At 46.1% G+C, this 24,738-nt stretch overlaps 2 protein-coding genes across 8 annotated transcripts; both read left to right on the top strand.

Annotated features, from left to right (window-relative positions):
* The first annotated feature begins 6,207 nt into the window (after positions 1–6,207).
* pak1ip1 (PAK1 interacting protein 1) lies at positions 6,208–18,252 on the top strand. The gene is made up of 10 exons (XM_036986693.1): positions 6,208–6,546; positions 7,058–7,220; positions 7,743–7,863; positions 10,139–10,213; positions 10,312–10,364; positions 10,686–10,831; positions 11,854–11,951; positions 12,100–12,196; positions 13,580–13,709; positions 17,495–18,252. Exons 1-10 carry the CDS (start codon positions 6,469–6,471, stop codon positions 17,623–17,625), a joined length of 1,092 nt encoding a protein of 363 aa, XP_036842588.1. The 5' UTR covers positions 6,208–6,468; the 3' UTR covers positions 17,626–18,252.
* Positions 18,253–19,579: 1,327 nt separating this feature from the next.
* LOC110530888 (transmembrane protein 14C) lies at positions 19,580–24,738 on the top strand. Of its 7 annotated transcripts, none has more exons than XM_036986689.1 (5): positions 19,580–19,809; positions 22,103–22,197; positions 22,339–22,440; positions 22,562–22,649; positions 24,495–24,738. In XM_036986689.1, exons 2-5 carry the CDS (start codon positions 22,122–22,124, stop codon positions 24,550–24,552), a joined length of 324 nt encoding a protein of 107 aa, XP_036842584.1. In that variant the 5' UTR covers positions 19,580–19,809; positions 22,103–22,121; the 3' UTR covers positions 24,553–24,738. The 7 variants fall into 7 exon arrangements, with proteins under 7 accessions (XP_036842584.1, XP_036842587.1, XP_036842581.1 ...); XM_036986692.1 differs by having other exon boundaries at positions 19,656–19,809; positions 22,384–22,440; XM_036986686.1 differs by lacking the exon at positions 19,580–19,809 and adding an exon at positions 21,074–21,272.

The following is a 24,738-nucleotide window of genomic DNA, read 5'->3' as shown; positions in this document are numbered from 1 at the left end:
GTACTGGGTAGACCAGACCTGTTGACCCGCTTGGTGGTACTGAGTAGACCAGACCTGTTGACCCGCTTGGTGGTACTGAGTAGACCAGACCTGTTGACCTGCTTGGTGGTACTGAGTAGACCAGACCTGTTGACCCGCTTGGTGGTACTGGGTAGACCAGACCTGTTGACCTGCTTGGTGGTACTGGGTAGACCAGACCTGTTGACCCGCTTGGCGGTACTGAGTAGACCAGACCTGTTGACCCGCTTGGTGGTACTGGGTAGACCAGACCTGTTGACCCGCTTGGTGGTACTGGGTAGACCAGACCTGTTGACCCGCTTGGTGGTACTGGGTGGACCAGACCTGTTGACCCGCTTGGTGGTACTGGGTAGACCAGACCTGTTGACCCGCTTGGTGGTACTGGGTGGACCAGACCTGTTGACCCGCTTGGTGGTACTGGGTAGACCAGACCTGTTGACCCGCTTGGTGGTACTGAGTAGACCAGACCTGTTGACCTGCTTGGTGGTACTGAGTAGACCAGACCTGTTGACCTGCTTGGTGGTACTGAGTAGACCAGACCTGTTGACCCGCTTGGTGGTACTGGGTGGACCAGACCTGTTGACCCGCTTGGTGGTACTGAGTAGACCAGACCTGTTGACCTGCTTGGTGGTACTGGGTGGACTAGACCTGTTGACCCGCTTGGTGGTACTGAGTAGACCAGACCTGTTGACCTGCTTGGTGGTACTGAGTAGACCAGACCTGTTGACCTGCTTGGTGGTACTGAGTAGACCAGACCTGTTGACCCGCTTGGTGGTACTGGGTGGACCAGACCTGTTGACCCGCTTGATGGTACTGAGTAGACCAGACCTGTTGACCCGCTTGGTGGTACTGGGTAGACCAGACCTGTTGACCTGCTTGGTGGTACTGGGTGGACCAGACCTGTTGACCCGCTTGGTGGTACTGAGTAGATCAGATCTGTTGACCCGCTTGGTGGTACTGAGTAGACCAGACCTGTTGACCTGCTTGGTGGTACTGAGTAGACCAGACCTGTTGACCCGCTTGGTGGTACTGGGTGGACCAGACCTGTTGACCCGCTTGATGGTACTGAGTAGACCAGACCTGTTGACCCGCTTGGTGGTACTGGGTAGACCAGACCTGTTGACCCGCTTGGTGGTACTGGGTGGACCAGACCTGTTGAACCGCTTGGTGGTACTGGGTAGACCAAACCTGTTGACCCGCTTGGTGGTACTGAGTAGACCAGACCTGTTGACCCGCTTGGTGGTACTGGTGGTAGACCAGACCTGTTGACCCGCTTGGTGGTACTGAGTAGACCAGACCTGTTGACCCGCTTGGTGGTACTGGGTAGACCAGACCTGTTGACCCGCTTGGTGGTACTGAGTAGACCAGACCTGTTGACCCGCTTGGTGGTACTGAGTAGACCAGACCTGTTGACCTGCTTGGTGGTACTGAGTAGACCAGACCTGTTGACCCGCTTGGTGGTACTGGGTAGACCAGACCTGTTGACCTGCTTGGTGGTACTGGGTAGACCAGACCTGTTGACCCGCTTGGCGGTACTGAGTAGACCAGACCTGTTGACCCGCTTGGTGGTACTGGGTAGACCAGACCTGTTGACCCGCTTGGTGGTACTGGGTAGACCAGACCTGTTGACCCGCTTGGTGGTACTGGGTAGACCAGACCTGTTGACCCGCTTGGTGGTACTGAATAGACCAGACCTGTTGACCCGCTTGGTGGTACTGAGTAGACCAGACCTGTTGACCCGCTTGGTGGTACTGGGTAGACCAGACCTGTTGACCCGCTTGGTGGTACTGAGTAGACCAGACCTGTTGACCTGCTTGGTGGTACTGAATAGACCAGACCTGTTGACCCGCTTGGTGGTACTGAGTAGACCAGACCTGTTGACCTGCTTGGTGGTACTGAGTAGACCAGACCTGTTGACCCGCTTGGTGGTACTGGGTAGACCAGACCTGTTGACCCGCTTGGTGGTACTGGGTAGATCAGACCTGTTGACCCGCTTGGTGGTACTGGGTAGACCAGACCTGTTGACCCGCTTGGTGGTACTGGGTAGACCAAACCTGTTGATAGATTTCTCAGGTGCTTCGACCTTTAACCTCCATAGCGGATGCTTGACCGACTGGGTATACCTTATAATCTCCACCCGGCATAGCCAGAAGAGGACTGGCCACCCCACATAGCCTGGTTCCTCTCTAGGTTTCTTCCTAGGTTTTGGCCTTTCTAGGGAGTTTTTCCTAGCCACCGTGCTTCTTCACCTGCATTGCTTGCTGTTTGGGGTTTTAGGCTGGGTTTGTATACAGCACTTTGAGATATCAGCTGATGTAAGAAGGGCTTCATAAATACATTTGATTGATTGATTGATTGATTGACCTAGTTTCAGTCAGACCCTGAGTATCACCACGGTGGAATGTGAAAAACCGGTATGTGTGGTTTGAACTCTAAGCCAATCAGGACAGTGGGTGTGATATTTACATCCTGGTGTGAAGTCCCGCCCACTCATAAATCACAAGATTAGCATTTTTTTTTAAAGTTGAACTGTCCGGACCCACATCATCAGCCCCTCCCCACCAATACACACCGACACACAACCCCACCCCCTCCTGGCGAGCCCATCACAAATGTAAACATTCTCACTGGTTAATGAAATTGGACAATGGAGTATAGGGGTTATGCCCAGACATGGAACTCCCATCCTAACTGACTCATCACATCAACCCCCACTGTGTCACCATAGGTCACAGTACAAGCCCCTTGATCAACACAATAGTCTATGTCACTCCAACCAACACCTTTCACAACATGTCTGCACACAGACACTAGGATCCCTCCTCCCATCTACAACACTGTAATCAGAATAGTGGGTGTGATATTTACATTCAACATGTGGTAATGCCCCAGTCACTCAGAATAGTGGGTGTGATATTTACATTCAACATGTGGTAATGCCCCAGCCACTCAGAATAGTGGGTGTGATATTTACATTCAACATGTGGTAATGCCCCAGACATTCAGAATAGTGGGTGTGATATTTACATTCAACATGTGGTAATGCCCCAGCCACTCAGAATAGTGGGTGTGATATTTACATTCAACATGTGGTAATGCCCCAGCCACTCAGAATAGTGGGTGTGATATTTACATTCAACATGTGGTAATGCCCCAGCCACTCAGAATAGTGGGTGTGATATTTACATTCAACATGTGGTAATGCCCCAGACATTCAGAATAGTGGGTGTGATATTTACATTCAACATGTGGTAATGCCCCAGCCACTCAGAATAGTGGGTGTGATATTCAAATCCTAGGTCGGAAGTCGCATCCCCTCATCAACCACAATATTTGATTGATAGTTTGACAGTTTAAGCCCAATACTAACCACCACTACCACTATTACTACTAAGCGCAAACCAGATGGGATGGAACATCACTGCAGAATGCTGTGGTAGCCATGCTGGTTAAGTGTGCCTTGAATTTTAAATAAATCACCAACAGTGTCACCAGCAAAGCACCATCACACCTCCTCCTCCTTGCTTCACGGTGGGAACCACTCATGTGGAGATCATCCGTTCACCTACTCTGCTTCTCACAAAGACACGGTGTTTGGAACCAAAAATCTCTAATTGTGGACTCATCAGATCAAAGGACAGCTTTCCACCGGTCTAATGTCCATTACTCGTGTTTCTTGGCCCAAGCAAGTATCTTCTTCTTATTGGTGTCCTTTAGTATTGGTTTCTTTACAGCAATTCAACCATGAAGGCCTGATTCACGCAGTCTCCTCTGAACAGTTGATGTTGAGATGTGTCTGTTACTTGAACTCTGTGAAGCATTTATTTGAGCTGCAATTTCTGAGGCTGGTAACTCTAATGAACTTGTCCCCTGCAGCAGAGGTAACTCTGGGTCTTCCTTTCCTGTGGTGGTCCTCATGAGAGACAGGTAACTCTAATGAACTTATCCTCTGCAGCAGAGGTAACTCTGGGTCTTCCTTTCCTGTGGTGGTCCTCATGAGAGACAGGTAACTCTAATGAACTGATCCTCTGCAGCAGAGGTAACTCTGGGTCGTCCTTTCCTGTGGTGGTCCTCATGAGAGACAGGTAACTCTAATGAACTGATCCTCTGCAGCAGAGGTAACTCTGGGTCTTCCTTTCCTGTGGCGGTCCTCATGAGAGCCAGTTTCATCATAGTGCTTGATGGTTTTCCAGACTGCACTTGAAGAAACTTTCAAAGTTCTTGAAATTTTCCGCATTGACCTTCATGTCTTAAAGTAATGATGGACTGTTGTTTCTCTTTGCTCATTTGAGCTGTTCTTCCCATAATATGGACTTGGTCTTTTACCAAATAGGGCTATCTTCTGTATACCCCCCCCCCCCCCTACCTTGTCACAATACAACTGATTGGCTCAAATGCATTAAGAAGGAAAGAAATTACACAAATTAACAAGGCACACCTGTTAATTGAAATTAATTCCAGGTGACGACCTCATGAAGCTGGTTGAGAGAATGCTAAGAGTGTACAATGCTGTCATCAAGGCAAAGGGTGGCTACTTTGAAGAATCTCAAATATGAAATGTATTTAGATTTGTTTAACACTTCATGATTCCATATGTGTTATTTTATAGTTTTTATGTCTTCACTGAAAATAGTAAAAATAAAGAAAAACCCTTGAATGAGCAGGTGTGTCCACATTTTTTGACGTGGGGAAATGTGTTTTTAGTTTCAATACTCTTTTGGATTTGTTTTTTAAAATTCATTACATTTGGATTCCCTGGTCCCACTGGGGCAGTTTAAAACCCTGATGATAAATTAGTTGACCTAGTTGTGCAATTGTTTTGATTGATTGACTTGAATAATTTGTTTTTATGATGTTCTAATGTAATGTCCTCGTTATTGTATCTTGTTATTCTGTCTTGTATCTTGTCGAATGATCTTTTATTTGATGTCCTCGGGGCACCATTGCAAATGAGACCTTGGTCTCAATTGGGCTCCCCTGGTTATATAAAACTTAATGAACACGTATTTTAGATGCTTTTCAATGACAGCCACAGCTCATTAATCAGCTAGGCCTATTGCCACACATTGCCCAAATTGTGGGCTTCCCAATATAGGCATAGACCCGCCCTTGTGATTTGAATCCACACCTGTGTTCTTACAGAAACTAATGATCCTCTGTGTTTTTTGGTGCAGTATTTTGAATGGTTTTATTTAGACAGGTGTAATCATATAATTTTGGCAAAAACATGAATTTAGTTTAGTGGAAGCAGGGACCTGAACAGTGTACCAGCAAACCTTCCTTTTTTAATTCGTTAAGAGTGGGATATCATATAATTCATTTTACCGACACAAAAATAACCCACCTTGTCTAACTTATTTTGTTTTATGACATTTATAAAGTTTACCCGCAAATGTTCTGTTCACCAACAGGTCTGTCATGACATGTATTATCCCACGTACTTTACTCGTATAAAAAGGTTGGGTAGAAACGGGGTTATTGTGAATATTTTATTTGGACAGGCAACGAGGTATGGTAGAGCGGACAAGGCCACATAACACCATCCCATAATACCAGCCCATACATAATACCAGCCCTTCTTCAATGCGGGGTAGCGATGTCACAAGGATCCAGAACAGCAAGGACCGTGAGATGACTCAGACGACTTTAAGCCCGTTTAACCAAAGCTGAGTTAGGCTTTTGTATCATTTTCTTCGTGAGTAAAATCCTGCTGTCAATTCCAGTCATGAGATTGCACATGATATCTGAGTCAGAAGTCTGTATAAATTGTAATTACTACGCTACCATGGCCTATTTATTGCCTTACCTCCTCACGCCATTTGCAGTTTGTCTACTGTGTTATTGACTGTACGTTTGTTTATTCCATGTGTAACTCTGTGTCGTTGTCTGTGTCACACTGCTTTGCTTTATCTTGGCCAGGTCGCAGTTGTAAATGAGAACTTGTTCTCAACTGGCCTACCTGGTTAAATAAAGGTGTTCTCAACTAGCCTACTTGGTTAAATAAAGGTGAAATAAATAAATTATTATTACATTCACTTCATTATATTTTATTCTATGTATTGTATTATTTCATTATTATAGGCCTGATTTACTTGTAGGCAAACGAAATTAGGACTGCATGAAACATCACTGAGAAGAGACGCACCCAACGTGATTTGGACTTATATTTTGAAATCCCAGAATGTCGAACTCGGAAGTGAATATTACCCTCACGCATGCGCGTACCGTCAATCTGGGGGACATGTGTTTTCAAGCACGAAATCGTTTTTCTAGCAACTGTTTCTAGCTAGTTAAAATCATATTTCTTTCAGCTCATGTTTTGCACGTAAGTTACAACAGTTACCCTTTACTGGTTTTGATTGTTTCCGGTGACAGAGTCGGAATAATCTCAACAGAAACACGTGAGAAAGGTTATTTGTTAGTTACTGTAGCATTCATCGTTAGGACAGCATGGGGCCCGTAATAGAGCTCATTGCTGGAAGTTACGAGCAGATCGCCTTTGGTTACCGGGTGTCTACAGGTGAAGAGGTATGTTGCTTTAGTTACTCAGCTTGGATTTTGATACCTGATTGTCCTGTATATATGACAAACTATACTGTTTACCTTTTGCGAACCGATTAACGTTAGTTAACAGAGTCGGGGAGTATGTAACGGATGACACCGAAACGAACTAATCCGTGACGTTACCAGCAAACATGTTGTAATAAGATTACAAATACTTAAAAAAAGGTGTAAACCAATACTTCTAGGATTCATTTTAAATTAAGAATGTTGGTGTGGCTGTAACGTTACAAGTCCCATGACTCTTCCAGTAACATTGGGAGGGGGGTGTTGATCTTTAGACAGTTTTTCAGTTTAATCCAAACTCACTGTGAACCTAATGGTAATGTTATTCATCACTCTATTGCCCCTTTGATAAAGGCGTTAGCTTCCACCGCTAAACTGCTAATATAATGTATACCTGTATTGCCTCTATTGATCAAACCTCCATTGCCATATGTTTGGAAGCAGGTCTCATTGCTGTATTGTCTATCTGCAGGAGTGGACAGCCACAGCAGACTTCACCCACCATGCCCACACTGCCTCAGTGTCCGCGGTGGCCACCAGCGAGAGGTATATCGCTACAGGAAGCAGAGACGAGACCATCCAGATCTACGACATGAAGAAGAGGGTTGAACATGGAGCTCTGCTGCATCACGACGGTAAGAGAGATGACATGAAGAAGAGGGTTGAACATGGAACTCTGCTGCGTCAGGGGTGTATTCATTAGTCGAACACTGTAGCAAAATGTTTAGCAATGGAACCATTTACTCCAGTAGGGAAAAACATTTTTGTAAGAGAAAGAGCATAGAAAATGTTTCTGCATCGTGACGGTGAGTTCAGGAAAACCACTTTTTGGAAATCAGTCTAGTAATGTTCAGGTTTTGAGAGCTGCAGAATCTCACCTGCTACAGCAACAATCGGTTCCCAATCTGACGATCTTGAAGGTACCTCACTAACTGCATCCAACATTAATTTATGACTTCAATGGCTAAGTTTTGACTGTCTATTCTTTCGACATGCAGGTTTGATTAAGTCACTGACACATTATTGTGTGGCCCATGGTCTTTAGGCATGGCAAGCCACTAATATCGATTGAAATATTGTTCCCCTAAGTGTTGCGGCTGCTGTAAGAGGACTTTAGTACCTCTGACCCAGTTTTCATTGTTATGATCTTTGTTCAGGTACCATTTCATGTCTGGAGTTCTATGGCTCCTCCCACCTGCTGAGTGGAGGACAGGACGGGCTGCTGTGTGTTTGGAGCACCAGGAACTGGGAGTGTCTTAAGTCCATCAGAGCACACAAGTAAGTTGTCACTCTCACAGAAATGATTAGGTTTTTCCAGAAATCCCGGTTGGAAGATTCCGCATGTCTGCTTATTCCCTTCTGAATCCTGGAATCTTCGAAACCGGGATTTCTGGGAAGTCAGCAGAATTTTGCAACCCCCACCGACAGACATGATTCTCAATATATAGTGTCAAACTAAGCATGTTTCCATCCACTATTTCTTAATGTTTTTTTTTTATGTGCGTAAAGTCATGACATATATAAAATAATCACGTCAAATGCCATTTTATTTGTCACATGGGCCGAATACAACAGACAAGCCCTGAACCAACAGTGCAGTTGGTTATTTACTAAATAAACAAAAGTAATAAAATAACAACGAGGCTATATATACAGGGGGTACAGAGTCAGTGTGCGGGGGTACAGGTGAGTTGAGGTGATTTGTACATATAGGTAGGGGTGAAGTGACTATGCATAGATTAACAGCGAGCAGCAGCAGTGTAAAAATAAAGGGGGGAATTGTCAATGTAAATAGTCCGGGTGGACATTTCATTAAGTGTTCAGCAGTCTTATGTCTTGGTGGTAGAAGCTGTTAAGAAGCCTTTTGGACCTAGACTTGATGCTCCGGTACCATTTGCCTTAGCGGAAGCAGAGAGAACAGTCTCTGACTTGGGTGACTGGAGTCTGACACCGCCGAGTATGTAGGTTCTGGATGGCAGGAAGCTTGGCCCCAGTGATGTACTGGGCCGTACGCACTACCCCCTGTAACGCCTTACGGTCAGATGCTGAGCAGTTGCCATACCAGGCGGTGATGCAACCGGTCAGGATGCCGTGGTCTGTGGATGCGAGGTCTGTGGATGCGTGGTCTGTGGATGTGAGGCCGTGGTCTGTGGATGCGAGGCCGTGGATGCGAGGCCGTGGTCTGTGGATGTGAGGCCGTGGTCTGTGGATGTGAGGCCGTGGTCTGTGGATGCGAGGCCGTGGATGCGAGGCCGTGGTCTGTGGATGCGAGGCCGTGGTCTGTGGATGCGTGGTCTGTGGATGCGAGGCCGTGGTCTGTGGATGCGAGGCCGTGGTCTGTGGATGCGAGGCCGTGGTCTGTGGATGCGAGGCCGTGGTCTGTGGATGCGAGGCCGTGGTCTGTGGATGCGAGGCCGTGGTCTGTGGATGCGAGGCCGTGGTCTGTGGATGCGAGGCCGTGGTCTGTGGATGCGAGGCCGTGGTCTGTGGATGCGAGGCCGTGGTCTGTGGATGCGAGGCCGTGGTCTGTGGATGCGAGGCCGTGGATGCGAGGCCGTGGTCTGTGGATGCGAGGCCGTGGTCTGTGGTTGCGAGTCTGTGGATGCGAGGCCGTGGTCTGTGGATGCGAGACCGTGGTCTGTGGATGCGAGGCCGTGGTCTGTGGATGCGAGGCCGTGGTCTGTGGATGCGAGGCCGTGGTCTGTGGATGCGAGGCCGTGGTCTGTGGATGCGAGGCCGTGGTCTGTGGATGCGAGGCCGTGGTCTGTGGATGCGAGGCCGTGGTCTGTGGATGCGAGGCCGTGGTCTGTGGATGCGAGGCCGTGGTCTGTGGATGCGAGGCCGTGGTCTGTGGATGCGAGGCCGTGGTCTGTGGATGCGAGGCCGTGGTCTGTGGATGCGAGGCCGTGGTCTGTGGATGCGAGGCCGTGGTCTGTGGATGCGAGGCCGGTTGAACGTTCTGCCAAATTGTCTAAAACAACGTTGGATGCAGCTTATGGTCGAGAAATTACTATTCAATTCTCTGGCAACATCTCTGATGGACATTCCTGCATTCAGCATGCCAAAACAAAACTTGGGACATCTGTGGAATTGTGTTGTGTGACAAAACTGCACATTTTAGTGGCCTTTTATTGTCCCTAGAAGAAGGTGTGTAATTAATGATCATGCTGTTTAATCAGCTTCTGGATATGCCACACCTGTCAGGTGGGTGGATTATCTTGGCGAAGGAGAAATGCTCACTAAAAAGGGATGTAAACAAATTTGTGCCCAACGTTTCAGAGAAAGAACATTTTTGTGCCGTATGGACCATTTCTGGGATGTTTTATTTCAGCTCATAAAACACGAGACCAACACTTAACATGTTGCGTTTACATTCTGGTTCAGTGTATTTATAATACAGATACTATTGGATGGAAACCTAATGACCTACGGGATTAACACGTCGATCCATTAAGGTCGCCAACTCTAAGGGGTCATGGGAAGCTAAGGGAATAATGTGCAGGTCTTTGTTCCATCCCAGCACTAACGTACGTGTTTTATTTCTTCTCCTCAGAGGTCAAGTTACGTCACTGTCCGTCCATCCCTCAGGGAAACTGGCCCTGACTGTCGGCACAGACAAGACACTCCGGTTTGCTTTCTGTTTTTGAGTACATTTTTGGTTCTTGTTGTAGGTGTTCGAAACATTCTCTAGGAACTAAAGTTGACTGACGGTTTTTGTGGTTGCAGAACGTGGAATCTAATCGACGGAAGATCGGCTTTCATCAAAAACATTAAACAGAGTAAGTTATCACTCAATCTGACCATGTACCCATTACACATTTAATGTTTTTAATTTGACCTTTTATTTTACTAGGCAAGTCAGTTAAGAACACATTCTTATTTTCAATGACGGCCTAGGAACAGTGGGTTAACTGCCTGTTCAGGGGCAGAACGACAGATTTGTACCTTGTCAGCTCGGGGGTTTGAACTCGCAACCTTCCGGTTACTAGTCCAACGCTCTAACCACTAGGCTACCCTGTCGCCCCAAGCTTCAGTATTTGACACATTTTGTATATGTAAAATAGTCACGGCCATTTTGTCTCTAACTCCCTCTCCTCTAGATGCGGTGATAGTGAAGTGGTCTCCCGAGGGGGATAAGTATGTGGTCGTGATCGGCGACAAGGTGGACGTTTATGACCTGGAAACAGCGACTCTGACATCAACCATCATCAACCCCAAGAGGATCTCATCCATCAAGTTCCTCACTGTGAGTTCTGGGCTTTACCCAGAAGGCTAGGGTTCTGGGCTCTTATCGAGAAGGCTAGTGGTTCTGGGCTCTTATCGAAAAGGCTAGGGGTTCTGGGCTCTTATCGAGAAGGCTAGGGGTTCTGGGCTCTTATCGAGAAGGCTAGAGGTTCTGGGCTCTTATCCAGAAGGCTAGGGGTTCTGGGCTCTTATCCAGAAGGCTAGGGGTTCTGGGCTCTTATCCAGAAGGCTAGGGGTTCTGGGCTCTTATCCAGAAGGCTAGGGGTTCTGGGCTCTTATCCAGAAGGCTAGGGGTTCTGGGCTCTTATCCAGAAGGCTAGGGGTTCTGGGCTCTTATCCAGAAGGCTAGGGGTTCTGGGCTCTTATCCAGAAGGCTAGGGGTTCTGGGCTCTTATCCAGAAGGCTAGGGGTTCTGGGCTCTTATCCAGAAGGCTAGGGGTTCTGGGCTCTTATCCAGAAGGCTAGGGGTTCTGGGCTCTTATCCAGAAGGCTATGGGTTATGGGCTCTTATCCAGAAGGCTAGGGGTTATGGGCTCTTATCCAGAAGGCTAGGGGTTCTGGGCTCTTATCCAGAAGGCTAGGGGTTCTGGGCTCTTATCCAGAAGGCTAGGGGTTCTGGGCTCTTATCCAGAAGGCTAGGGGTTCTGGGCTCTTATCCAGAAGGCTAGGGGTTATGGGCTCTTATCCAGAAGGCTAGGGGTTCTGGGCTTTTGTTAAGGATAATGTAAGATCACTAAAGTTTTATATTTAGTTCAGAGTGATCAACACAATGGTGAGCAATATTAAGAGTAATGCTTAATACACATGGTATATTTGTGTCAGTCAAGATGCAGGTTAATGGTGGTCACTAGACTTGATACACACCACTCTAGGTAAAATCACACGTAGAACACACACATACGCAGAACAGTAAAGAAACAGGATGGATGAATGTGAGAAGGGAAGCGACCTTTGTCCACTTAGAAGTAGCCGTTAGTTTTGTTGTCCCTTTTTGTATGGAGTAATTGGTTTGTTTGTCATCAGAATTCCATCCTGGCCATAGCTGGGGACGACGAGACAGTCAGGCTGTGTGACATCAACACTCAGAAGGTGCTCTGTGAGTTCGAGGCTCATGAAACCAGGTACGTAGAATTAATATCTATGGTTTCGCTGCTTCCTTCCTGTAATCATTATGTACATTTTAATTGTATGATTTAATAGAATTCTTGGATGTTTTCTTGGTAATTTTGGGGAATAAGTTGTGCTGAATATTGTCTTCACCTCTGTCAGGGTGAAATCGGTGGACAGTTTCACCGTGGATGACTTCTGTGTTCTGGTGACGGCGTCAAACGATGGCTTCATCAAAATGTGGAAACTTAACCTTGAGGTGTGTACCACCTGTCTACCTGTCCTTGAGGTGTGTATCACCTGTCTACCTGTCCTTGAGGTGTGTACCACCTGTCTACCTGTCCTTGAGGTGTGTACCACCTGTCTACCTGTCCTCTGCTTTCGTTCACTGTGACCCTCAACGGCCTGTAGGTGGAATTTGTATTTTATTTAGGCAGGGGGTGTCCCATTGAGACCAAGTGGTCTTCCATGAGAGCCCTGCATGACAAGACCAAGCATTTATACACTGTCTCTGGTAGGACCAAGCATTTACACACTGTCTCTGGTAGGACCAAGCATTTACACACTGTCTCTGGTAGGACTAGACCAAGCATTTACACACTGTCTCTGGTAGGACCAAGCATTTACACACTGTCTCTGGTAGGACTAGACCAAGCATTTACACACTGTCTCTGGTAGGACTAGACCAAGCATTTACACACTGTCTCTGGTAGGACCAAGCATTTACACACTGTCTCTGGTAGGACTAGACCAAGCATTTACACAGCGTCTCTGGTAGGACTAGACCAAGCATTTACACACTGTCTCTGGTAGGACCAAGCATTTACACACTGTCTCTGGTAGGACTAGACCAAGCATTTACACACTGTCTCTGGTAGGACCAAGCATTTACACACTGTCTCTGGTAGGACTAGACCAAGCATTTACACACTGTCTCTGGTAGTACCAAGCATTTACACACCGTCTCTGTAGGACTAGACCAAGCATTTACACACTGTCTCTGGTAGGACTAGACCAAGCATTTACACACTGTCTCTGGTAGGACCAAGCATTTACACACTGTCTCTGGTAGGACTAGACCAAGCATTTACACACTGTCTCTGGTAGGACTAGACCAAGCATTTACACACTGTCTCTGGTAGGACCAAGCATTTACACACTGTCTCTGGTAGGACTAGACCAAGCATTTACACACTGTCTCTGGTAGGACCAAGCATTTACACACTGTCTCTGGTAGGACTAGACCAAGCATTTACACACTGTCTCTGGTAGGACTAGACCAAGCATTTACACACTGTCTCTGGTAGGACTAGACCAAGCATTTACACACTCTCTGGTAGGACCAGACCAAGCATTTACACACTGTCTCTGGTAGGACCAAGCATTTACACACTGTCTCTGGTAGGACCAAGCATTTACACACTGTCTCTGGTAGGACTAGAGGGTTCCCAGGGTTGATGAACAGTAATGTTGCTCTAAAGAGGATGACATTGTATCATTCATCAGTGATGTCATCTATATTCACGGTTGTCTGTGTTGCTACTCGTCTTTTTAAGTAACCATGACGATTCCAAGAGTTGACACGATGGCACTAAACGCTGTGTTCTCTTCTCTGATCCGGTGGTCGTCTGTTGTGTTCCAGTCCTTGGAGCCTCCGGTCCTCCTGGGGAAGGTGAATACTACAGCTCGGTTGACCTGTCTGGCCGTGTGGAAGCCCACCACTCTACAGGAGCCTCCCCCAGAGGTCAAAACAGAACCTACCACGTCTCACGGTACTGGACTGTCTAATTCTTAATCAATAATAATAATATGCCATTTTAGCATTTTTTCCCAAAGTGACTGTCATGCACACGCATCCTGGTCCCGGTGCCAAAATGGCGCACATGGTAGTTTTTGCCCCAGTACTAAACACCTGATTCTATTAATCAGTTATGTAGTAGAAAAATAAACAACATTTTGGGTCACCAGGGTGAATGAAGAACCACAAATTACCCCAGTCCTGGTTTGGCTTTTCATCATTATTAGTGTTAGTGTTATACATTTATTTATATATTTATTTTTTAATTTTATTATAAGAAAGTTAAGAACAAATTCTTATTTTTTTATTTTATTTTAATTTTATTTTTTTGTTGAATTTTACCCCTTTTTCATGGTATCCAATTGTTGTAGTAGCTACTATCTTGTCTCGTACGGGCTCGGGAGAGACGAAGGTTGAAAGTCATGCGTCCTCCGATACACAACCCAACCAAGCCGCACTGCTTCTTAACACAGCGCGCATCCAACCCGGAAGCCAGCCGCACCAATGTGTCGGAGGCTACACCGTGCACCTGGCAACCTTGGCTAGCGCGCACTGCGCCCGGCCCGCCACAGGAGTCGCTGGTGCGCGATGAGACAAGGACACCCCTACCGACCAATCCCTCCCTAACCCGGACGACGCTAGGCCAATTGTGCGTCGCCCCACGGACCTCCCAGTCGCGGCCGGTTACGACAGAGCCCAGCGCGAGCCCAGCGCGAACCCAGGGACTCTGATGGCACAGCTGGCGCTGCAGTACAGCGCCCTTAACCACTGCGCCACCCGGGAGGCCCAAATTCTTATTTTCAATGGCGGCCTAGGAACAGTGGGTTAACTGGTCTAGGAACAGTGGGTTAACTGGTCTAGGAACAGTGGGTTAACTGGTCTAGGAACAGTGGGTTAACTGGTCTAGGAACAGTGGGTTAACTGGTCTAGGAACAGTGGGTTAACTGGTCTAGGAACAGTGGGTTAACTGGTCTAGGAACAGTGGGTTAACTGGTCTAGGAACAGTGGGTTAACTGGTCTAGGGACAGTGGGTTAACTGGTCTAGGGACAGTGGGTTAACTGGTCTAGGAACAGTGGGTTAACCTGGCCTAGGAACAGTGGGTTAACTGCCTTGTTCAGGGGCAGAACGAGTCCTGGAACATGTTCCAGCTGGAGAAGAAGATAACCTCAGGCCGTCAACTTCCAAACAGTGTAAACCATTCGATAATGAGACGGGTGAAATCCAAAGTTGTGCCAAATATTTATTGGCTATGTCATAGCTCCTTTTAGAAGATAAATATTGATACGTTTACGAGCTGTGACACTTTTAAGGGAACTAAAAGCAAACGCTAAGTTATACTAGGGGGTTCCCCTCATGGCTCCGGTGCCTTCAGAAAAGCATTCAGACCTCTTGATTTATTCCACATTTTGTTGTTACAAAATTCAAAATGGATTAAATATCTATATTTTCTGCACACGATACCCCATAGTGACAAAGTGAAAACATGTTTTTAGAAAATGTATTGAAAGAATTAAATACAAAAATATGTCATTTACATAAGAATTCACACCTGAGTCAATCTGGGTGGAGGAGCCCTGCTAGTCTAATATGGCTTGGTTCTACTGGGTGGAGGAGCCCTGCTAGTCTAATATGGCTTGGTTCTACTGGGTGGAGGTGCCCTGCTAGTCTAATATGGCTTGGTTCTACTGGGTGGAGGAGCCCTGCTAGTCTAATATGGCTTGGTCCTACTGGGTGGAGGTGCCCTGCTAGTCTAATATGGCTTGGTTCTACTGGGTGGAGGAGCCCTGCTAGTCTAATATGGCTTGGTTCTACTGGGTGGAGGAGCCCTGCTAGTCTAATATGGCTTGGTTCTACTGGGTGGAGGAGCCCTGCTAGTCTAATATGGCTTGGTTCTACTTGGTGGAGGAGCCCTGCTAGTCTAATATGGCTTGGTTCTACTGGGTGGAGGAGCCCTGCTAGTCTAATATGGCTTGGTTCTACTGGGTGGAGGTGCCCTGCTAGTCTAATATGGCTTGGTTCTACTGGGTGGCGGTGCCCTGCTAGTCTAATATGGCTTGGTTCTACTGGGTGGAGGTGCCCTGCTAGTCTAATATGGCTTGGTTCTTCTGGGTGGAGGTGCCCTGCTAGTCTAATATGGCTTGGTTCTACTGGGTGGAGGAGCCCTGCTAGTCTAATATGGCTTGGTTCTACTGGGTGGAGGAGCCCTGCTAGTCTAATATGGCTTGGTTCTACTGGGTGGAGGAGCCCTGCTAGTCTAATATGGCTTGGTTCTACTGGGTGGAGGAGCCCTGCTAGTCTAATATGGCTTGGTTCTACTGGGTGGAGGTGCCCTGCTAGTCTAAAATGGCTTGGTTCTACTGGGTGGAGGAGCCCTGCTAGTCTAATATGGCTTGGTTCTACTGGGTGGAGGAGCCCTGCTAGTCTAATATGGCTTGGTTCTACTGGGTGGAGGAGCCCTGCTAGTCTAATATGGCTTGGTCCTACTGGGTGGAGGTGCCCTGCTAGTCTAATATGGCTTGGTTCTACTGGGTGGAGGAGCCCTGCTAGTCTAATATGGCTTGGTCCTACTGGGTGGAGGAGCCCTGCTAGTCTAATATGGCTTGGTTCTACTGGGTGGAGGTGCCCTGCTAGTCTAATATGGCTTGGTCCTACTGGGTGGAGGTGCCCTGCTAGTCTAATATGGCTTGGTTCTACTGGGTGGAGGAGCCCTGCTAGTCTAATATGGCTTGGTCCTACTGGGTGGAGGTGCCCTGCTAGTCTAATATGGCTTGGTTCTACTGGGTGGAGGAGCCCTGCTAGTCTAATATGGCTTGGTTCTACTGGGTAGAGGTGCCCTGCTAGTCTAATATGGCTTGGTCCTACTGGGTGGAGGAGCCCTGCTAGTCTAATATGGCTTGGTTCTACTGGGTGGAGGAGCCCTGCTAGTCTAATATGGCTTGGTCCTACTGGGTGGAGGAGCCCTGCTAGTCTAATATGGCTTGGTTCTACTGGGTGGAGGTGCCCTGCTAGTCTAATATGGCTTTGTTCTACTGGGTGGAGGAGCCCTGCTAGTCTAATATGGCTTGGTTCTACTGGGTGGAGGAGCCCTGCTAGTCTAATATGGCTTGGTCCTACTGGGTGGAGGAGCCCTGCTAGTCTAATATGGCTTGGTTCTACTGGGTGGAGGTGCCCTGCTAGTCTAATATGGCTTGGTTCTACTGGGTGGAGGTGCCCTGCTAGTCTAATATGGCTTGGTTCTACTGGGTGGAGGTGCCCTGCTAGTCTAATATGGCTTGGTTCTACTGGGTGGAGGAGCCCTGCTAGTCTAATATGGCTTGGTTCTACTGGGTGGAGGAGCCCTGCTAGTCTAATATGTCTTGGTTCTACTGGGTGGAGGTGCCCTGCTAGTCTAATATGGCTTGGTTCTACTGGGTGGAGGTGCCCTGCTAGTCTAATATGGCTTGGTTCTACAACCAATTTTGAATGATAAATTGGTTCTTGTGACATATGTTTGTCTCGTATGGCATTTGTGTGAATTGTTGCTGCGTGACTTGCCACAACGAAAGTTATTCTGTTTCTATTATATTATGTTGGACAAGATCTAATATGTGGAATTGCTGGATGTAAACGTCTTGAATACTAGAGAAACCCTTAACATTAAGGTCTCTTTTTATAGAAAGTTATGTACAAAAATATTTCGGGTGGTTTTAAAATGCTATATTGCCAGAAAAAAATACGCATGAGAATATCATGTGGTTGTTTTCCTTCATCCCCAACAGATGTCAAGGATGTACTGGAGCTTGAGAAGAAGAGGAAGAGGGTCAGGATCTCGACTGTAGAAGTGGTCCAAGAGGAAGATGCTTCACCCAAGAAGAAAAAAGATGGTGGGAAAAAAAAGCTGAAAACTTAATAAAAAAATAAATATTTTTTAAAATTGTAGTTTCAACCTGGTGTCAGGTCATTTCGTATTATTCTGTACGTAAATCCGAGCTGCACCTTTTAGTATGATATGTTACTATGTAAGTAAGTGATGTATTAATTTGTGGATGTCCATCACCCATTTTGTATATGTTATGAATTTGCTAAATAAATTATATGTTACATTCTAGCTAGATGGCTAACATTAGCTAGTCTAGGGGTTAGGGTTATGTTTAGGAGTTAGGTTAAAGGTTTAGGGGAAGGGTTAGCTAACATGCTAAGTAGCTAGAAAGTAGTTGCTAAAGTTGTCCAGGATGAGATTCAAGCTCACAACCTTTGGGTTGCTAGATGTTTGCGTTATATTGCCCACCCATCTACCTTGATCAACCACCCTACTTTTGTTTTTTGCCTTAAGTAACGATCCGTATTATGTAACCGTAACATTATAATACTAATTTGAGTGTCCCGGATTTAAATTTACTATGTTACGCCTAGTCTGAGACCAGGCTGGTATTTTTGGTGTGGATATGATGTGGTCTTATAGAGATCTATGTGACAATGACATTTGGCCACTAGGAGGTGACAGACCTACTTTATAAACAGCTTGTATGTCCTTTTACTGTCTGTTGTAGTCAAGTTATTTATGATCCCAATAACAATGGACTCTTATCAATCTACATTTTCCTATCGAAACATAACAATAATAAATTATAATCCAAAGTGAAAATAGCTTAGTCTGTAGGTGAGTGGATGGGAGTTGGATTGTCCAAGAACACGAGGAAGAGAGTGCATTGCCTTTTGGGCCTTTTTTAAAAACGTTTTACTGAACAAAAATAAATGCAACATGCAACAATTAAGTTTTTACTGAGTTACAGTTCATATTAGGAAACCGGTCAATTGAAATAAATTAATTTGGTCCTAATCTATGGATTTCACGACTGGGAATACAGATGTACATCTGTCGGTCACATATTTTTTTTAAGTAGGAGCGTGGATCAGAAAACCGGTCAGTATCTGGTGTGATCATTTGCCTCATGCAGTGTGACACATCTCCTTCACATAGAGTTGATCTGAGACCATACTGCTGGTGTCCTTTACAAAGGAGGGGAGCTGTTACTGCATCAATGATAGAGGGGTCGTTACTGCACCAATGATAAGAGGGGCCGTTACTGCACCAATGATAAGAGGGGCTGTTACTGCACCAATGATAGAGGGGCCTGTTACTGCACCAATGATAGAGGGGCCTGTTACTGCACCAATGATAGAGGGGCCTGTTACTGCACCAATGATAGAGGGGCCTGTTACTGCACCAATGATAGAGGGGCCTGTTACTGCATCAATGATAGAGGGGCCTGTTACTGCACCAATGATAGAGGGGCTGTTACTGCACCAATGATAGAGGGGCCGTTACTGCATCAATAATAGAGGGGCCGTTACTGCATCAATGATAGAGGGGCCTGTTACCGCACCAATGATAGAGGGGCCGTTACTGCACCAATGATAGAGGGGCCGTTACTGCATCAATGATAGAGGGGCCTGTTACCGCACCAATGATAGAGGGGCCGTTACTGCATCAATGATAGAGGGGCCGTTATTGCATCAATGATAGAGGGGCCGTTACTGCATCAATGATAGAGGGGCCTGTTACCGCACCAATGATAGAGGGGCCGTTACTGCATCAATGATAGAGGGGCCGTTACTGCATCAATGATAGAGGGGCCGTTATTGCATCAATGATAGAGGGGCCGTTACTGCACCAATGATAGAGGGGCCGTTACTGCATCAATGATAGAGGGGCCTGTTACCGCACCAATGATAGAGGGGCCGTTACTGCATCAATGATAGAGGGGCCGTTATTGCATCAATGATAGAGGGGCCGTTACTGCATCAATGCCCGCTACAATAGGGCGCCCTGGAGGTTTTGTAACATTCTTGTGTAATTTCGGCAAAGTATATTAAGTGGTCATTTTATGTTGTTGAATAGACAAAAAGTAGTGTTCTTTTTTGGTGATTTGACCAGAACTTAAATAGCCATCTACGACCGTAAAGACAGTGTTCTGAAATTGGGAAGTGGGGTCACTTCTGAGTTTCTTGTAAAAGGTGTTGTCTATGACACTCGTTTACATAAACTGTCCTATCCAAGAGTACAACTGACCCAGCCTTATCAGCAGAGCAGGTAAGGACTGACCTAGCTAAAGTATTCCCTTAAACGGATGTTTCTAAAAAACGTCAACATGTCTACCTTAACATCTAAATAATTGCACTGAGTTGTAGGCACAAAATATAACCCTTTATTAAGCAAGGAGACATGGGCAGGGCTCAATATCTTGCTTGATAAATTAAAAACACTCAGTCCCGTGGGTTCTGGGACCGAGTGAACGGTCTCCTCTGCCTCTGGTAGTCGTTTCTTCTTACCCCATCGGGTACGACGTCTCATCGGTACGCGTGACCGCGGCCACCCCCGCGCTTCGTTCGGCCCAGTCTCTCGTTGGATAAAAAAAACTGGCACTGGAAACGGATGAGACGCTGGTTGTAGAGCGTTGGTCAGACGGTGGTGGATAGAAGGAAGCGGCCTCCCTCCTGCGTCGGTCATGGAGAGGAGGAGCAGGACATCTTGTCAGGGTTTCTCCAGAAGTAGACTTTTGTCCTCGGCCTTGTCTTTTTTGTCTTGGTTAAATTTCTTGATTTTAAGCTCCTTTATTTCTGTAGACAACTTGTCCTGGAGCGCTTGGTTAGTTTTCATCAGTTCATTTCAGTTCATTGAATATGCCATCATCATTAACAGCTCATTGTAGAGCTGTGCGTTTCTCTTCAATCGTGTTATCCATTTCAATAAAATCCTTTCTCAACTGGTCAGCAATTAATGTCATTAAAATCAGTAGGGCATTTGTTCAGGATGGCACACCAGCGCTCCCAGAAAAATCATCTGTGCTCTGTCCCAATGATGGTAATTTAGTCCCGGTGGAATAATGCCTTGACGCACATAATCATTAAGAGTGACTATATTTTGTTGCGTTCTCGTTTGGCGCTACTTATATCAGTAAACTTGTAACAACTTAAGCAGTACGAAACTTCTACTCGATCAAATAAATCACACGTTGCAAATAAACCATAACATGTTTTTGTTAACCAAATTCGACACTCATTGACCTCCATACAAAAACTCCTCGCTTGGTGAGATTAAAATACACCACCTGTTGGAGAAAACAGGTTTTGGGCACATGCTTATATAACCCCTTCGCTTCTTCTCTTCCTCCATGGGAAAGTTAAATATGTGAAAATCACGAGAAGTGAACTTGTTTAGATTTGGATGTTTCTTATTTGTATGTATCTGTTGATCAGAAGAAATGTGTGTTGGATCTCACGCAAACTGATGGATAGGATGTTGTGTGCTTTGATTTACGATGCAGCGCACCTGTCAAATGAGTCATTTCTGCAGTAGCGGAAGAATTCAACGTTGCTCTACTGAAGAACATGTATGGAGTGGTCGACGCACGAGGAATGAATCGCATGGTAAATGACAAGAACTAGAAGAGTTCTCGTCGTTTCTTGTGTTTTGAGAAGTTTCCTCACTATCCGAGTGCAGCTAGGATACGTCAACTACCCTGTCAATGCGTTTATTCCCAGACCTTTGGCAATGCAGGCTACCAGCTGTACAATGTGTGGAGCATGTATCTAGTGTATGCAGACAGGAGAAGCCGAGATGTGGGAAAGATCATTAGGAAGGAGATTGTTTGTCAGAAGAGAATTTAACAAGGAGGAAAATGTTATAACTGTGGTGGAGATCATGAAACGAAATCAGATAAATGTACCAGGAGGATGAAAGAGACCGAGGTTGCCAAAATCTGGGCAGTTAAGAAACTCCCGTGCGGAGGCTGTTTAATTAAAGGGTAGAAAGAACGAGTAGCTCTAGAGGTCTCATACTAGAGGCTAAGCATACACCGCAACCTGCGGAGAGTTCCTATCACCAGCCGGACACAGACATTCTTCATGTGAAGAAGGAGGACTCTGTTACTTTTATAGCAGTGGTGGTAAACGGACACTGCTCAATTGGGGGAAGTGAAGTATAGGAATGTTGACATAAATGAAAAGACTTAACATCCGAGTTCTGTTTCCGTTGCGGTCCTACCTTCGCAGGCCCCTGAACCATAACGGGGAGTTTTTTAATGACACGAGGAGTGGGATGTTTATTACGTTTTTTTTAATAATACGTGTGGATTAATGTTGTTTTTTTCCCTTTCTCCGTAATGGAGCAGTTGGTGGCGGCAATACAACAATAGTTGTGGTATGCCATAACGTTTCAGAGAAGAAGAAGAATCTCAAAGTGTTGGCACTTTTATTTTGAAATCCATAACACTTCCGGGACTGGAACAGCGAAATTCGACTTGTGGCACTGAAATGCTATATTGTAGTCGAATTGTCTCCGATTAAGATTTACCGTGAGTTTTGACAATACTTTTCCTTATTAGTTTTAGACAAGACGTGACAATGTCTCAAGATTGGATCGGTTATAGCTATGCTGCATTGGTCTCGGCAGGAGGAATCGTGGGTTATGTAAAAGCAGGTACGGATGATTACACATTTCCCAAATGTTTGTTGACTTTACCAAGTATTTATTTTAAAGTCAGCTGTCAAGAAATATTGATAGAATTTTGCATGTAAGTAGTTATTCTTCAATATGCTCTGTGATTGGTTCCCGTACCAGGAAGTGTAACTTCATTGGTTGCGGGACTTTTCTTTGGGTTCCTAGCTGGACTTGGTGCCTACCTGATGTCTCAGAATCCTAAAGATGTCAGGCTTTCTCTCGGTGAGTGAGCCAAACTATGCCTTGTTATCAATAACATGACCTTACGCGTAGGCTAGTTGATGTTAGTGAGTGTTTCGAACAGCTACACTACAGTAACATGTCTTCTCGTTGTGTAAATTAGGTACCTCAGGAACACTGGCCATTGTCATGGGAATGAGGTTTCTAAATTCCTGGAAGTTCATGCCAGCTGGTCTGATGACAATAGCAAGGTACTGTGGATGGGACATCATGTCTCATTTAAGGCTTCTGTTACTAAACCTTGGAATAGATAAACCCCTTTTTTAGAATCTGAGAGTGAAATACTTTCACACTCGTCTCTAACATGTAGGCTCAGCATTCCCAAACAGTCCCATTATCAGTCAGAATGTTGAACAAACTTAACTTCAACTTACTTGACCTGTTGTCCTGATGATTTTATCCCTATATCGGAGATAATCTGATACAAAATATCCACAGGGAAATGCTATCAACCCGACCTTCAGTATGCTGGCCTGTTCATCGGTTTTTATTTCCGTTTTTTTAATTTTCAATACTGATGCAATTCGCATGTGACAAACACTTGCACAATATGGCTGAGACCAATCTAACCACAGACCGAAAGGCAAACAAGTCCTGCTGATTGCGAGGAAACGTGCTTTGGTTACATTCGGCTATTGTTTACATATTGTGCATCACATCAAGAGATTGAAATTACAATCAACAGAACCTACCTGAGAGTGCAAAAAGGTAGGCAAACAACACTAATGTGGATACCTTATCTCCTTATCTCCACCTCCTGTCATCAGAAGGACCTACAGCATGTACACCCTGTACATATCATTGTATTCAACATTCTGTAGAGAATATTGGCGTCGTTCTTCAGGGCGACTTCGGTCAGACTTAAAATCCATGGAGTAACCATGTTAACAGTATGATGTTTAGGTCAGAGAGAGTTGGTTTTGTATTGAATTAGGCATGTTAATGCTTTTGTTGGAACACAAACCTGCACCCACACATGCCCTCTGTGGATAAAATAGATTTGGCACCCCTGGTGGAATGGGACACTATGACAGGTAGAGGGACTGGTAACACCCCCACCACGGTAGACAGGTAGAAGGAATGGTCACACCCACCATGACAGACAGGTAGAGGGACTGGTAACACCCCCACCATGGTAGACAGGTAGAGGGACTGGTAACACCCCCCACCATGGCAGACAGGTAGAGGGAATGGTAACACCCCCACCATGGTAGACAGGTAGAGGGAATGACAGACAGGTAGAGGGAATGGTAACACCCCCACCATGACAGACAGGTAGAGGGAATGGTAACACCCCCACCATGGTAGACAGGTAGAGGGAATGGTAACACCCCCACCATGGTAGACAGGTAGAGGGAATGGTAACATCCCCACCATGGTAGACAGGTAGATGGAATGGTAACACCCCCACCATTGTAGACAGGTAGATGTAATGGTAACACCCCCACCATGGTAGACAGGTAGAGAGACTGGTAACACCCCCACCATGGCAGACAGGTAGAGGGAATGGTAACACCCCCACCATGGTAGACAGGTAGAGGGAATGGTAACATCCCCACCATGGTAGACAGGTAGAGGGAATGACAGACAGGTAGAGAGACTGGTAACACCCCCACCATGGCAGACAGGTAGAGGGAATGGTAACACCCCCACCATGGTAGACAGGTAGAGGGAATGGTAACACCCCCACCATGACAGACAGGTAGAGGGAATGGTAACACCCCCACCATGACAGACAGGTAGAGGGACTGGTAACACCCCCACCATGGTAGACAGGTAGAGGGAATGGTAACACCCCCACCATGACAGACAGGTAGAGGGAATGTTAACACCCCCACCATGACAGACAGGTAGAGGGACTGGTAACACCCCCACCATGGTAGACAGGTAGAGGGACTGGGAACACCCCCACCATGGTAGACAGGTAGAGGGACTGGGAACACCCCCAACATGGCAGACATTTCAATGTTTGTAAATGAGCTGACTGTTCTTACACTAATCCCAGAACAAAATGTTCCTCTCTTTTTTTTTTCTAGTTTCCTGATGCTGGGGAAGACTGCAGTGGGGATGTTCAAGAGACCACATGATTCTTAAATGTGAAGAATATAGGAATGTCACTGTTTTTCTATCTGATGACATCTAGTGGCCCTTTCTGGGTACTTTAGATGATCACAGGTGTCTGCCATTACCCCAGATTCACTGTGTGGCTTTTTACCGGTAGGCTCTGATGAAGGTCGAGTGACCGAAAGCTGAACCACAATTAAAGAAATGTGCATCTGA

Source organism: Oncorhynchus mykiss, chromosome 8, assembly GCF_013265735.2.
Source record: "Oncorhynchus mykiss isolate Arlee chromosome 8, USDA_OmykA_1.1, whole genome shotgun sequence".
NCBI lineage: Eukaryota > Metazoa > Chordata > Actinopteri > Salmoniformes > Salmonidae > Oncorhynchus > Oncorhynchus mykiss.
Note: the sequence above shows the minus strand (reverse complement) of the source record. Positions and strands in the feature narration are given on the sequence as shown.

Coding starts and splice junctions, on each gene's coding strand:
- pak1ip1 (XM_036986693.1), top strand. CDS start 6,469: ATGGGGCCCGTAATAGAGCTCATTGCTGGAAGTTACGAGCAGATCGCC. Junction 7,864..10,138: donor AAGTCCATCAGAGCACACAA/GTAAGTTGTCAC, acceptor TCTTCTCCTCAG/AGGTCAAGTTACGTCACTGT. Junction 13,710..17,494: donor AGAACCTACCACGTCTCACG/GTACTGGACTGT, acceptor CATCCCCAACAG/ATGTCAAGGATGTACTGGAG.
- LOC110530888 (XM_036986686.1), top strand. CDS start 21,151: ATGACAAGAACTAGAAGAGTTCTCGTCGTTTCTTGTGTTTTGAGAAGT. Junction 22,198..22,338: donor CGTGGGTTATGTAAAAGCAG/GTACGGATGATT, acceptor TTCCCGTACCAG/GAAGTGTAACTTCATTGGTT. Junction 22,650..24,494: donor GGTCTGATGACAATAGCAAG/GTACTGTGGATG, acceptor TTTTTTTTCTAG/TTTCCTGATGCTGGGGAAGA.